Source organism: Polyodon spathula, chromosome 5, assembly GCF_017654505.1.
Source record: "Polyodon spathula isolate WHYD16114869_AA chromosome 5, ASM1765450v1, whole genome shotgun sequence".
NCBI lineage: Eukaryota > Metazoa > Chordata > Actinopteri > Acipenseriformes > Polyodontidae > Polyodon > Polyodon spathula.
The window spans coordinates 15,056,586-15,072,447 of record NC_054538.1 but is presented as its reverse complement, the minus strand read 5'-3'; the positions used below and the strand labels follow the sequence as shown (position 1 = coordinate 15,072,447).

The 15,862-nt window shown below is 36.5% G+C and overlaps 2 protein-coding genes across 2 annotated transcripts; both read right to left on the bottom strand.

Moving 5' to 3' along the window:
• Nucleotides 1–1,552: 1,552 nt before the first annotated feature.
• On the bottom strand, nucleotides 1,553–3,295 carry LOC121315612 (rho-related GTP-binding protein RhoB). Its single transcript, XM_041249853.1, has one exon. The coding sequence runs from the start codon at nucleotides 3,038–3,040 to the stop codon at nucleotides 2,450–2,452; it is 591 nt and encodes a 196-aa protein (XP_041105787.1). The 5' UTR covers nucleotides 3,041–3,295; the 3' UTR covers nucleotides 1,553–2,449.
• Nucleotides 3,296–4,979: 1,684 nt separating this feature from the next.
• Nucleotides 4,980–15,562, bottom strand: zmp:0000001267 (b(0,+)-type amino acid transporter 1). The gene is made up of 6 exons (XM_041249851.1): nucleotides 14,795–15,562; nucleotides 12,071–12,204; nucleotides 11,283–11,412; nucleotides 9,038–9,162; nucleotides 6,935–7,022; nucleotides 4,980–5,812 (listed from the first exon to the last, which is right to left on the bottom strand). The coding sequence occupies exons 1-6, from the start codon at nucleotides 15,560–15,562 to the stop codon at nucleotides 5,579–5,581; spliced, it is 1,479 nt and encodes a 492-aa protein (XP_041105785.1). The 3' UTR covers nucleotides 4,980–5,578.
• Nucleotides 15,563–15,862: the final 300 nt, after the last annotated feature.

The following is a 15,862-nucleotide window of genomic DNA, read 5'->3' as shown; positions in this document are numbered from 1 at the left end:
GTCACGCTCCAGTGCAGCTGCATTAGGCTGTGGATTTTTAGAAGCGATCATGCACAGTTCTATTATCTCATTCCTGAAATGAGAATTTATGACCTATTACAATATGAAGCGTTAAATTGAGATGCTTTATTTTGGATGTGTAAAGCAGCAAATGAATACTGAATGCAATATTTGCTGACAAAAATCATGCCACATCTGCCATACAGTATTATAACTTTTGTCTCTGGCATCCTTATTAACAATGTGGTACGTTTCCACTTTTGTTGTTAAGTAAAAATATATTTTAAATGATTTTATAAATACACACAAAGACATAGTGCAGGTATGGGCTACATGTAGTATGCCAATAAGGCACGTGTGAGTTCAAGGATAAAGGGCTTCTTTACTACTACTGTAAACTCTTTAGCACATGTAATCACTTTAAATTATGCCTGACTGGTTAGTCTGGCTGTGAATGTAAAATCCTGCTTGTATTCCTGTGTAGGAAAGGGTATCAATGAGTTGGTAACACCTGATTGGTCAATAAACAGTCTAAAATACATTCCACCAACCAGTGCTTTAATCTTACCTACAGTCCCTCAACAAATACAAGAAAACTGGTAGGGGTAAATTTGAGAAAAGTCTGAATCTTATTATATCTAAGAATAAAGTATACTGCCAACCTGGGAGGCAATAAATAAAAAAAATCCTTTAGACATATTTAAATGACTATACCTTGTATTATTATTATTATTATTATTATTATTATGTTTATATTGAAGAACATAATTGTTTTTTTTTGTTTGTTTGTTTTTTAATGTGTCAGACACTAGCATTTGTGGCTATTAGAATGCCATTAGATAAGAAAAAAGACAAAAAAAAAAAAGAATTGTTGCACCACGGGCTATTAATTCTGCTTAATGTGACAGACCCAAGTGAAACTAGGACCCGGACCCTCTGTCCGACGTCTAGTGCAGACTGGGGATTGACCCCACCCTGCTGCACAAAGGCTTTTCATATCTAGAGAAATTTACAATTATTGGTTTATATACACAAGTTAATTGTATTGTCCATTTTAACAACAGAATTAGTATATATATATATATATATATATAATATTATATATTTGATATATATATATATATATATTTCGTCGTTGAGAGTACGCTTGACTTACAGCTTCAATGGATCTTAAGCGAGTAAGTAGTTTAACGAAGATGGTAACATTTATCAGAATTACAGACTTGTGGGAGAGAGAGAGAGAGAGAGACAAAAATAAGCAAGTATTTGTGTTTTTATTACTTTTTATTATAAAAACTGTTTTCATTCTTTACACAACTTATATACTTAACGGTTCCTGTAAACATCATATTATACGTCTTCTAACTTCATAGCTTGTCAGTTTTAAACAAAGAGACAATATTCTCTGTACCACTGGCTAAGACGTATAAAAATATTAAATTATATACAATAAAACAGGGCAGAGAAATACAAATTATTACACCCTCCCCTCACAAAGACCAATGTTGCCACCGTATTTTTTACTTTTTTTTTTTTTTTTTTTTTTTAACAAAAATAACAAAATTTGCCGAAAGCTGTCATTATAATAAATTTACTATCTGTGTTACAAGTTCCACCTAATTCTGTTTCAAGGCAAATGGCTTTTCCATTCACAATACCTAACTTATCAAAATGGAGCTGGATACATTGATGTGATGATAAAAAAAAATAAATAAAGTTGAGAATGCTTCAGTGTTTTATGATGATGATGTAAGTGCATCAGTGTGGCATAAAACCTAATTGTGCAACCAATCAGAAAGAAGAAAAAAAATTCTAAACAAGCCTGACATTTTGTTTTCAATACATCCGCTATAAAATACAGCATCAGCAGTCACTCTTGATTGAAAAGCAGGAACCTTATCTGTGATGACAACGCTTTGTGAAAGCAAGATAGTACTTTTTTGTTCGTTTTATCTTGGCTCGCTGCATGCCCCTGGTTTAAAAGACTTTTATGAAGCAGTCCATCTAGCTGGTCTAATCACATCTGAACTGATATCACCTCCCCCTCCTCTTCAAATCAGGAACTTAAATTTTGTCCATTTTCTAGGTGGCTTCTCAATCCAATCTGCTTCCCCGGGGTGGCCGGATGATATAGTGTACTCTCTTAACACAGCAGCAAAACGTTTCATATTCCCGAATTACAGACTTCATACCTAGATTTTGACCATAGCTCTGAATCCCGAATCCACCCGGTCAATCAGCAAATAGTCTTATTTATGTCATGTGAGATTTCTAAAGAGAGGGCATGGCACAGTCGCCTCTCCCAAGAAAGAAAACACACACACACACAAATCAATTTTTTTGTGAGTTTGAATCTTGTCACCGATTGCCGGAGAGGATGTCTTCTCGCGATATTTGCTTATAAGTAAGCGTTTCGGTTCGGTCAGTAGTAGTAGAATTTTGTTATAAATCACAACAGTTTGCAGCAGTTCCCACAACCACCCGACGGCCTGGATCTCTTCTGGAGTGCAGCTCTTGTGGCAGTCTCAAAAACCTCCCGCACTCCATCTTTGGTTTTGGCCGAGCACTCCAAGTAATCGTAGGCTCCGATCCGAACTGCCATGGCCCGGCCGTCCTCAGTTTTCACCGGCTCTTGCTTCATCCTGGCCAGTTCGTTGCGGACGCTTTCGTCGTTCCTCAAATCCTTTTTGTTAGCGACTAAAATGATGGGCACGTTTGGGCAGAAGTGCTTCACTTCGGGGACCCACTTCTCCGGGATGTTTTCCAGCGAATCGGGACTGTCCACGGAGAAGCACATCAGGATGACATCGGTGTCCGGGTAGGAGAGAGGGCGGAGGCGGTCGTAGTCTTCCTGCCCAGCGGTATCCCAAAGAGCCAGCTCAACTTGTTTGACGTCCACCTCAATATCGGCGACATAGTTCTCAAAGACTGTCGGCACATACACCTCGGGGAACTCGTCTTTGCTGAAGACGATAAGCAAGCAGGTTTTACCGCAAGCACCATCTCCGACCACCACCAGCTTCTTCCTGATAGCAGCCATTATGTTTTGTTGCGGAATATTTGTGCAAAAATAAAACAAGACTATCAACTTTTGCCTATGTAATAGAACACGATTTAGTGCAAACTTAATATTATGGAGTCTCTAAAACAAAAGCTAAAAAGCGACGTGTAAACAAAGCAATTCTACAATTAAATAGTGATATAACGCCTTATCTTTCTTTTTTTTCTGCCTTTCTCTTTCCGCCTCATCCACTATTTCTGAAGGAAAATTAATGTTCGCTCTCTTTTTAAAGATCCGGATCATTTTCTTAATATAGCCACCCAATCGGAAAGAGCTGGGTGAGATCACTGTTTTGCAGTGGGCAGCTGATTGGCTCTCCATATGCTTGCTACAGACAGGGAGGTGCCGCATTGCATCCTCTCCATGAGGATGTAACCACATCCTGGGATGAGCTAAGACCTAAGATTGCGCAGGCGTTGTGTGGAATTCTGGGAAATGTAGTAACATCGAGATAAATCAAACATTTATAGCCAGAGTCAGAACACGGTATTGTACTGTTTAGATTCATTTTATACTAGTACATGCTAATAATATAAAATTGGATTATTTGGTGTAAAATAAGTTGGTCAACCGATACAATTTGTAGCCATTGCTATTCGTTGTTTTCGAAAAGTCCCGATGTTTTGTTGTTTTAAAGTGCTAATTTCGTCACATTTGCAAGTAAATAAATATTTTATCAACTACATACATCTGTCAGAGAAGTAATAATAATAAAGCAGGAGACTGCGTACAGAACTGTTAAAAGAAATACCTACTACTACAGAACCTATCTAGTACATTTTTATCCTAACGTGGGTAACAGTGCCACCTTGTGGTACAAATACAAATTGCATCAGAGCAAGTTGCTTCAAACTACATTTATTTTTATTTAACATATTTCTGATGTTTTACAGTGTTTTTTGTGCAGACTTTCTATAGGCACTGTATACTGTGTTTTTGTCAGTTTCAGTAGACAGAGTGTCTATAAGGCTAACACCATTTGTGCTTTTAATTGTGGCTGCAAATTGCATATTGTATATCGGTCTGGTGGCAAATGCTGCAGGAACATCCACATTTCCAAGGTGCATCTAACCCTAATCCTAACCTGGAAACACAATTTAACTCCAAACTTTGAACTCAGACCTAACCATAACTAAATTGCTTTTCAGTCACCTGGAAGAGGAGCAGACTAACTGCTTTCAATATAAATGTAAACGGATGCGGGGAAAAGGGGTATTATTGCAAAAGAATGCAGGCAATAGCCTAAAAAGTGCTTATGCTGGCTCTAGTTTTGTGGTAAAATTTAAAAATAAATCTTCTCTATGCATTTGTTTACTGTCAATACAGTAACTTAGCAACACTTTACCTTGGTACATATAGCTGTCTTAGTTTCCTGAATGGTTTCAGTTAGGGTGGGGAGGTTGTCTCGTTAAAGGTCCAGGTAAAACAGTGACACGTGAGTGAACCTGTGTGAAATGTGCTTTTTGTTTTTTTAAATAGGTGCGAACATTGCTGATGTGATACAAACAGTGAACCAGAAAAGATAGCACAGCTCGCTTACAATCTGAGAAAACACTTCCCTGTCTACAGGGACTTGTCTCAAGTTCACCTTGATTAGTTTATTGCCTCCAAACTGGATTATACATAATTGCTAACATGATTCTTTTTTTGTTAAAAAATGCATTAACAATGCAAACACAGGATTCATACTTGGTGCTGGAAAGTTTGCAGTCTTCAGTCTCTATAATTCTGAATCCTGGAAATAAAACTATACTGATAGTTTCAACCACCATGAGTGATGTTTGACACATTATACCTGTCCACTGAACAGTAGAAGCATTATTTATTGACACTAAGGTAGGTAGGTAGAAGTCAACATACAGCATGTCAAAAGTTATTTTTTTTGTTTCTCAGCAGTAATATAAACAATATATTTTTTTAATGTTTTTCTGTAATGTAAACAATGTATATTTATGTTTTCTTCACGATTAAATGATCAAATCAATATGTTCATGTGTTAATTAAGCCCTTTAGTATTTGTGTGTGTGCTTAGTTTCAACAGTAAACCACAGGCATCATTAATCCTCCCAATTAAAAGAAATAGACAGTGGTGCACACACAGTGGTATAGGGAGCTGGGGTGGGTCTTTCCATTGATTTGCTTTTGAGTTTCCAGGGTGTGTTCACAGAGAATTTGGTAACCGTGATGACAGTTAATGGACCAGTATCATGATTATGGTTTTTTTTTTTTTAAAGTTGAGAACTATTATTAGGCATGAACCTGAACCATGTGTTATGTCATGTGGCTTTGCAGTACATAAGCTACGGATAAAATTATTTGTGACAAAATTATAACATATACTATAAAAACAATAGAGCTTTATTATTTATGCACCTACTTGGTGCTCACCTTTTCAATGAGCTTGTGTAGATGTAAAGTTATATGGTCACTATGAATTGCTGCTGTTCAGGTAAAGGTTTTTCAATATAGCAGAGCAACATGACTGGTCTGATTTCAGAGACTCTGAATTTCCACATTTTAGTCTGTGTTTTTTTCAGTTGGAGCAACTTCTAGAAAAAGCTGCAAAAACACAGTTGCTTTGGTCAAGAGGTTTGGGCACAGCTTAAAGTGTACAAAGGGAATGTAAAACATGACACCACTCAGAATAAACAGGGAAACATACAAGTATTCAATCTTAGGATCGTCAATGATGGGGGCCAGAACCAGGAAAACTGCAGCGATTATCACGATGATTGGAATGACGATTGGGACCTGATATTGAAAGAACAAGGAAAATGTAATGAAGCCAACACTCTTTAAACACTTTAGACCACTAACCACATGCAATGGCTATAAGTCTACAACTCTTTCCCAGAATGCTTATAAAGACTTTTCTACCAGCCAAGACTTGTCATTGATTTTCACTCCAAGGGAGGAGCTGCTGCTTGGCATGGAAGACATGTGAACAATAATTAGACTGTAAACCCTGAACAAGCAACCAAGTCGAGTGCATTTAGCTGACAGAAAAGCATTACCGATTTAGAAAGGACCACTTTGTTCTGTGTTTGGTTAGAACAGTAATTACTGACTACTTCTTAGCTATTGAGAGATGAGCTTGTGTTCCATTAGCTGTATAATTACAGCTTGAATTTCTCCTTAAAGAATAATAATTTTAGGGTAAAACCCCCCCCCCCCCCCCCCCCAGAAACTTTAGTAATTTGTATTATAGCTACTTTCATGCTCATTTGAAAAGACTCCATTAGTGTTGACATTGGTAAATCTTGTTTTAGTGTAATATCAATGGACACAATCAAAGTCTCTTTGATTTGGGTTTCCTCCTCTTCTGTTATAAAAGGCATTGATTTAAATACAAGTGCTGTTTATATTATTAAAGTAATTCCTGTCAGTTTACATTGAAGACTCCAATGCACTGCTAGACTGTTTGATTTATTTAATTGTTACCACATTTGTACATAATAGAACAATATTAAGCATTTAAACAGCGACTGTATTTAAATCAATCAAATAACCCTATATATTGTATTCTTAAATGGAGGTGTTTAAAATTTAAACCATCTGTAAGAAGGTTTTTGTTTTTCGGAAAAAAGTAATCAAATGAACCTATCTATCTACAAGTGAGATGTTGTTATTATACATTGTTGGATACTGGGCTGTATGGGGCCTCTTTGTGGTACATTTGGTGATCAAATTAATACCTAACCAGTAGTGCATTAGTTGTTTTTCTGCAATAGATCAAATAAACCTGCTCCATAAAATTGACAGGGTGTTTGTTTAAGGCTTAAGTTTAAAAAAAATAAGTGACATGGAATGAGTGACATGGAATGAGTGACATGGAATTCAACATTGAAAGAATGCTATCATACTGTATCTCACCTCATAGGAATTAGGAAGGTGCCGTTTCTTAAGCTTCAAATACAGCAAGCCAGATAATGTAATGGCATAAAAGAACCATGCAGTGAAGCTGAAATTGGAAACACATTTTTAAGGACTCAAAAACATTGGCATTAAATACATACACAAATCAACATCAACGACATCTATTTGGTGTGCAAACATGGTGCATTAAACAACAAAGCAAAAAATCATTAAATGCAATTACAGAAGTGTCAGCCATTTACTTTACCAATACAGTGCCACCTGTTTGACTTGTATATCAAAAAACTTGGAAGTATTAAAAACAGTGACAGGAAAATTTAACACTTTTCCAATTTGCTGTCAACATGGCCTAACAGTATATGAACCGCATTATGGAATTAGTGTGCATTAATTGCATTGCATTTATTTTTTGGAATTATCAAACAGTGAAAGATAGAGGGAGCATAATTTTAGTATACAATGCTCCAATGAAAATCAAGAGTTTGAATTTTTTGTAGGAAATATATAATGTTTTAGCTATGTGGGGGTTGAGCTAATTTTCCTCAAAATGTATTTTTGGGGGGGGGGGGGGGTGGCCATAACTAGTCTTAAAATAACTACCCTCTGTGGTGGTACTGAATCTTTAACCAATATATCAAGCTCAAGATGACATGAAGAAAATAATGCAGAAAAAAATTGCAGCCCCCACTTTAAGGTGTATAAAATTAATGCTGTTGTTGCATTCAATGTTTAGATTATGTCACAATCTTCTTCAGTCATTTCTTCTAGAACGTTTGCCATAAAGACGATCAACAAAGTGATCCTTGGCTTTCTGGTTGCACTTGCAAGTACAGATTATCTGACTGGTTGGACATCTACCCAACTAACAAACATCAAAGTGATCTAGGCCTGTTACACTGCAGAGCTGAACAATTGACAGAGCACATGGTTTTCTGTAAAAAAAAATGCGAAGTGATGTGTTATTTTCTGTAGTAAACAACGATGCACATAACGAAGTACTGCTATGTGTTAATTCAGACGTATTAATCTCTCTTCATACAAGTTGTCTTAGCCAGGTCCTGTTTCGTTCAGTAGTCACAGTCAGTATTTTAATACACAACATTTTTGCTGGAAATCATTCTTGATCAATAACACACTAGTCACTGAGAAGTCTATTGCTGTCATTTTCAGACCAAAAAATGTGTTATATACTTGCTGTCATCATTTGGATGCAGCATTTCTAACAACAAAATGAAAGCTGTAGTAGATTAAAGCTGATTGAAGCATCTGACTGCACAATCAGAGAAATTACAGCATCAGTGGTATGAAAGACATAGTGGTGTCTCTATATTCCCCTGAGTAACACTCACATTACACCTGCATTCTAAGTTTGTCCTAGCCAGCAGCTGAAAATAAAAACCACACATGAAGATATATCTGCTTTGAAGGTATATTCTTTTATATAGGTGATGGGTAAGGTATGAATCCCATGCATCAGTACTTATTTCCACTGAGACCTGATTGAAAGATTACAGAGGGACAGAGAACGATTACCAGAAAGGGATTCTGAGCCACTGAACCGTTGAAATGCCACATAAACTATAGTGACTACATTTTCAATATTGTAACAAACGTAACCTTAACCATTGCATACTACTGCTATTTCTATGGCAGTCTTTATATGCTCACTGCAGTTTGAAAAGGGGCAGAGCACAGTTTTTGTGGGAGGGCATTATTGTGTGTAGGCAAAACAATGAGTTTGGAGGTGTGGGGATGGATATTTAACAAACAATTGCATAAAAATGCATTCTGTTTTACTCATCCATATAATCTACAAGAAAGGAGTATAAATAACTCACTTTTGGTAAGCGGTGATCTAATTCTATTTAAATGGTGGGTTACAGACCAATGACAATCACAGACTCTAAATATATACCTCTAAAAGTGAACACAGAGACATCACTGCTCCTGGTGCAATGCATCTGCCCACCACTCAAAATGTCTGAGGAGCATATCCAAGTCTTGTAAATTTTATAAACAAAACAGCAACAATATCAGTATATTGCTTTTCATGAAAACCATGCATTATTTTTCTAACCCTGCAATTTCTTAAATAGGTACCTGAAAAAGTTGACGATGGACTTGAAGTTCCCTGGTATTAAGACCAGTAATGATAATGCTGTAGTGAATATCAGAGCAGGGGACGGAGTGAGGCGTCGAACATGAGCCATGGATAGAATATCTGGCTGAAAAAAAAAAGAAGTTCTTCTATTTTTTCTTTTTCTTCCCCCCTCCCCATTAAATGCAATGCAAAACAAGAATTGCTTCTGAGATAGAGGAAGCTCATTATTTTGGCTGAGAAACTGCTGCAAGATAAATGCTTCAGGCTTGCTCGGTGGGGTGAAGAATGTATGTGGGAGTTGTACATTGCAAAAGGTATACAAAATTATATAAAAAGAAAAGCAAAAACAAAATGCATGTCATTATGCCGCACCACAAGAGCCCCCTGATCCATTTATATGCACTCTATATTGCTATTAACAGACCAGTAGCCTGTCTCTGAGACTGGGGTGTTATAATTATATGTCTCTGGGGTGCCATGTGTAAAAAAAAAAAAAAGAGTTAATATTTTAACATGTGGGTTTTTTTTCCCAGAATTAACTTAAATCTTGTATTTTTTCCCCAGATTTATAAATGCGAAAATAAATATATATTTTTTTAATGTGTACATTCAGATATAATTTAGTAATCTAGTTACATGATTTAACATTTAACTAAATATTTAAATGAGTTCCGTCCGCTTTGTGCTTTCACATGATTTGATTGCCTCTTGTAATGCTAATCTGGAAATATGCAAATTTCATCATTGCAAGAGCCATGTAATGCTGAAATTTGCATATTTCCCGATTAGCATTACAAGAGCCAATCAAATCGTGTGAAAGCACAAAGCGGACGGAGCTCCTTTGCATACAAACTCCAGATTTAGCTGGCCAGTTAAATATTTATCTAAATGTTAAATCTAGTTAAGATTTAGTTAGGTATTTAGCTAAATGTTAAATCTTGTAACTAGATTTATAAATTATATCTGAATGTACATATTTAAAAAACATTTCAGAACATTTAGAAATCTGGGGAAAAAAATACAAGATTTAAGTTAAATCTGGAAAAAGAGACATGTTAAAATATTAATGCTTTTTTTTTTTTTTTTTTTTTTTTAGCACACGGCACCCTATATATGTCAGCTAATTTAGGCTCTAAGGATGTGATATAATTGCAATAATACACAAACACACACACACACACACCACAGATTAACAGAATTATTGACGACCTATGTCTTATTACTGAAATATGAACTTGCAGTAGGTCTTCTAAAGCAGTCACTGCAGAGGATCATCTCATTAATGTTGCTCATGGAGAAACAGGCCATGGCAGCCCTTCATTAGCTCGGCAGCCCTGCATGTTAACTCCTGCGTTTGCACCTCATTAACAGGCAATCAAAGCTTCCGGAAGGTATGTGAAACTTAGAAAACAGTAGTACTTAGCACAGAGAAGACATACGATCACCCAGACATTTTATATGTACAAGTGTATTAGGCAAATAGTCAAGGAAATTTTGAACTATTGCAATCGTAATTAAGTACAGAAACTATAGCAATTACACTAGCTCCAAGCCATTTTGGATTTATCCTAGTTTGGAAGTTCTCAAAGTTTGTCTAGGTGACTTGGTCAGGTGACGCCCCTGTACTATTTATTTTTCTAATAGTAATTTACATATCTAAATCTAGATTTGTACTGAGTAAACTAGAAATATAGTCATACTAAGCACAAATATATACTGCAGTTATTTTTAATATGACAAGACTTTCAAAATGCAATGCTCACTTCATAAAAGACCTGATGCCATGCACTGCGTCTGTAGTAATTTCACAACCTCTCTAAAACCTTTCCTTGACCTCACAGGGGGTACAGACCCCTTCCCCGACCTAGAGGAATATATTCTGGGCTTGTGGTGGGTAAATTAAATGTAACAGTTACAGTAATTTTGTCAATCAAAAGTCTCTGTCTTAGTCCATAGGGAAAAACTTAGCTGGGGATGATACTATATTTTCCGAGTGAAGGTTCAAATAACTGTTCCATGTCATTTATAGACTTTTAAAGAGGTCCACATACTGTAAGTGAGAATAATTTGTTTTTGTGTGAACATAAGTCAAAAAGTCTCTGAGGGTAAATGTTTCGATTTTAAAATCGCTAAGTGATATTTTGTAGCTTAGTTTCGTTTATTGAACTGTAATTTTGGAACTAAACAAGTTGGACAATTAGGACCACACACAGATGGCCATTGTCTGCCAGTTTCCATTCTTACCATGTGGCCTTCTCGAGCTGCCACGTAGCACACACGACCACCACTAAAGAAAGTACCATTGAGGGACCCAAAGGAGGAGAGAGCAGCAGCTACTGACATCAACCAAGACCAACTACCAAGGACTTTGTTCCTGTTGAAGAAAGATAATATTATATATGATAAAACTATATGTTAATACTGCTATAGCACAGCCACATATGTATAAAATATATATCCTGTATATGTTCATTCAACACAGGTTCTTTATCATTCAACTAAATTAGTAATGGTATGTTCTGTAATGTCCAACATGCTTTTTAATTAGCCATTATAAGAATAAAAAATGACAATATTATACAAATATGGACTGGAGTTGATGCAGATATAGTATCTGACAGGGATTTCATGGGTGACACTATCTTAAGGTTTTAAGGACCACAATTAACACTAATCTTGGACTATCTAATATTACTTTAGGTAAGGTACTGCTAATTTGGGACTGTGAAGCCACCTCTACATCAGCACAATATACCAACGCTATGATTTTAAACCGTTGTGTAGGACTGTAGTCCAAACTATAATCTGTCAAGTGACAATGTTTTAACAAATCACAAGACAAATTTTAAAACCAAACTATTGCCTAGTAACACAAGATTGGAAATATTTAAGCACTGAACTTAACACCCCTTATTCAAACAAGAGGAAGTAAAAGTAATTCAAAGCAATCACCCTAGACGGCAAGATTATGTGTCCCACTGGTTTTATCACCCCTTTAGGCAAATTATGTGCACTAAATTGAATTGTCCTACCCCCATGTCGCAGCCACAGCACTTGATGACATCAGTTCTGTTGGGGTCATGACTGCCAGGTAGCTGATGTTTACCAGCAGGTACAGCACGGTGACCAGTGGGATGGCGATCATGATAGCTCTGGGCAAGTTCACCTGAAAGAAAACAAAACAATTGTGGTCCATTGTCTGGGTTAGAATTTCCATTCTGTCACCTAAAAAGTAAATGAGCAGCTCAGATCAGCTGAGTGAAAGAACCCACTAAACGGGATGTTTAGTTCCGCTCCCTCTGAGTAGCTCAGAGCTGCAGAATAGATTTCAATGGTGATCCGAGTGAGAGGAAAAATTCTTGCTTAGAGCCACTACGTTACTTAATGCACCAATAATAGTAGTGTGTATGTGTGAAATCATTGATCATCGTGTCTCTGGTTTGAACTATCGGCCTACATGAGCTCTAAAGTGACTGGTGGCCGATAGGTGAGGATGACTGTCAATTACCCTTACTCAGTGACTTCATTAATAGATGTAACGAGCAAACAGTTTAAACCAGAATTGTTCAAATAAGTATATACACAGAACAGATTTCATCAATTATTGAAAGTTGTGCTCAATTTATTAAAAAAAAAAAAATCCTTTCCAATAAAGCATACACTCTTTTTTGAGTGTTTTAAACAGAAAAAACTAAAAAGGTCTAATTAAAGAAAATGTACTTTTTTAGTTTACTAAATGAAAGCAGAAAATAGGGCCCAGCTCATAATTTTATTTGTGTTGGATCTTACATTAGATTAAAGGGAATGTAATCTCGATTTTAAAAATCATTCGATGAAGATATTTTGGTTCTTTGGTTTTTTTTTTGTTCTGATTTTTCAAGCACAATTTAGATTTAAAAGAACCCACAGGAGTGTAGTTGGATATCAGCAGCAACTTTACTTCTTACTTCCATAGCGTAGTCCATAAAATTCCAAATCAATGTATACAATAGAGAGAATATTCAGTTCTAATACTTATAGTAGGAAAGGACATTGTTTAAAGGTTGAATGTAAAAGACAAAGCTCTAACCTTATTCATTCATTTCTACTGTCAGTATATTATCTTTGATGACCTTGAAACCGATAGCTGTCATTTGGAGATCATTATGAATGTTACATTACCATTTATCTAAATTCAATGTACACATTAATTATTCTTTTCAGTTGTCATAAGTCTTTAGAAGTTCAAAATGTAAAGACAAAAAGGCGCTCTCCAATATTTGATTTTAACTTCTTTTTTTTAAATTTGGTTTGTTTGTTTGTTTATTTGTTTTTTGTTTACAGAGAAAAGTAATAATCACTTGGAAAACAAGTCCGGAAAATTAAAACAACAGAATCTTGTATATTTTAACGATGACATTTCATTTTTGTCTGTGCCTTCCATGTTTTCTCTCCACCTGCCTGTTAGGCTGAGTGGCAGGGATTCCTGAGAAACATCACAGGTCATCAGCTGTGTGTGCAACCCACTCATCAGCATTTTCAAAAGCTACATATTACAGCCATTTCTTGAATCGCCTGGTTTCTTTAACGTGGCAGTATAGAAAGGCAGGTCTAAAAGGATATATTCTTGTGAAATAATTTAGAAATGAGTACCTGAAATTGATTCTGCGCAGCATGAAGTCCAATTTAACAAGCATTTCAGTAACATTAATTCCCTGGCACAAAGCTATCACTGACTTAGATCACATTGACCTATGGGTGTACAGATGCTTTCATTTGCCTTCAGATTCTGATACTGATTTAAAAAAAAAATAATAGTAATAATTAAGTGTGACGTACAGATAAGCAGACAGAAAGGCAAACAGGGACCTTTTATACTCCTAGATTAATAACTTGTCCTTTGTAAGTTTCATCCATATCTGCAAAGCATTACAAAGGCATCCCAAATTTAAAATGTTAGAAATAAAACCCTGAGTAGAAGGCAGTTACCATAGAGAGTGAGTAAACCACCAAGGTATTGCCCAATAATCAGGGTTCTACTGCATTTAGAAACAGGTGAACCTTGAAGGGGATATGGGAGAGGTGGTGGAATGTGTGTCACATCACATGTTTCCATATACCTGGAGAACTGTTTATCCAATTGTCATGAGACTTGGAATTTACATTATGTAGCATACGTAAATGAGAATTTCACAGTCTGTCTGTTTATCCATTCGGGTGTATTCGGGACACTTTGCATATATCTGGAGAATTGCTTATTAAACATTTCTGTGATTAAACATGTCATTGCTAATTCTTAGTCTTTACTATTCTGTACATACTGTTGACATACTGTATGTCATGGTCAAGAGCATTTTTTATCATACTGATAGCTCTAATTTAGACTTTACAGCTGTTGCAGGGATGCATGTTGTTGCTTTTCTAAAATTCTTTAAATTACAGATGTATTTACCTTTTCAATGTTTAGCATGCCTACTGTTTTGTTTAGTTTTTTTTTTTTTAGACATAGACTAACATAGACATAGACATAGACAATCTATATGCATGTTCCTCAGACATCTACTGTCTGTTAATCCTCTGGAATGGTGGATGATAGTTTCTAATATTCTAAAATACCACAGTGGCACATTTGTTATTATTTTACTCAAAAAATTGCTTTCTGCATTGGTGATTGCCAAGATAAGTATCATACTGAATCTTGTACGACTCTTGGCAGTCATCATTGAAATGTATTCTGGGGTAGAATATCAATACATATAAAAGTACAGTGGACTTACTTCAGGACGTTTCAGTTCTTCAGTCACATAATTCAAATTGTTCCATCCATCATAAGACCACAGTCCTTGATAAAAGGCAATTCCAATTGGGTTAATCCCGACTATGGTGCCTTGAAACGCATTCTGAAAGCTGGAAGTGTGGCCGTTGATGAGCATTACCACTCCTCCGATGATAATCACCACCAGGGAAATTAATTTGGCAGCCATGAAGAAGACCTGAATGGACATTGACCATCGGACATTGAGGCAGTTGGCAATAGCTAACAACAAAATGCAAGAGGCTGCAACAAACTTCACCACCAGCTCAGGCAGGGGGCACCCCTGATAAAAAGGAGCCACTGCATACTCTGCGAAGCTCAGAGCAATACCTGCAATGCTAGCTGGCCTCACCACCAGCATAGATGTGAAGGCTAGGAGGAAGGCTGGAAGTGGTCCAGAAGTTCTCAGAATGTAGATATAGTCTCCACCAGATTCCTTGATGACTGTCCCGAGTTCTGCGTAGGAGAGGGAGCCCAGCATAGCCAGTAACCCACAAGCAGCCCAGATTATCAGGCTCCCCCCAGGGCTTCCAATGTGGTACAGAACCCATTGAGGAGACATGAATATTCCTGACCCGATCATGGTGCCTGCTAACAGGGACACTGCACTGACCAAGCCAATCTCACGCTTCAGGTTCAGCTTCTGCGTGTTTTCGTTAATCTCTGAACAGGTGGAGGAGCCAGAGCTTTTACATTTTGTTTTCCTCATTTTTAAAGAAAAAAAATCCATCCAGGAGGAATTAGTTCAGCTAACTAACAAACAAAACAGACACTTCTGGATGTCGGAAGAGGACAAAGTCACATCATGCTATAATATACTCAGTTAATAATTTATTACTTGACAAAGTTAAGACCATGCACTTTTGTTCGGGCAAACACTTTGGTTTATGGTTAGGTTATTGTTATGTAATAAACTTAGTTTTAGTACCTCAATGTATCAACCTTATTGTGTGCTCGGGCTGTAGCATATATTAATGATGTCTATTACGAGTTGTGCAGGCAGCGGTACCCTGCAGGAGCTATGCTGTGG

Coding starts and splice junctions, on each gene's coding strand:
- LOC121315612 (XM_041249853.1), bottom strand. CDS start 3,040: ATGGCTGCTATCAGGAAGAAGCTGGTGGTGGTCGGAGATGGTGCTTGC.
- zmp:0000001267 (XM_041249851.1), bottom strand. CDS start 15,562: ATGGATTTTTTTTCTTTAAAAATGAGGAAAACAAAATGTAAAAGCTCT. Junction 12,205..14,794: donor AAGAACTGAAACGTCCTGAA/GTAAGTCCACTG, acceptor GTTTTCTTTCAG/GTGAACTTGCCCAGAGCTAT. Junction 5,813..6,934: donor ACCTTCCTAATTCCTATGAG/GTGAGATACAGT, acceptor TTTCAATATCAG/GTCCCAATCGTCATTCCAAT.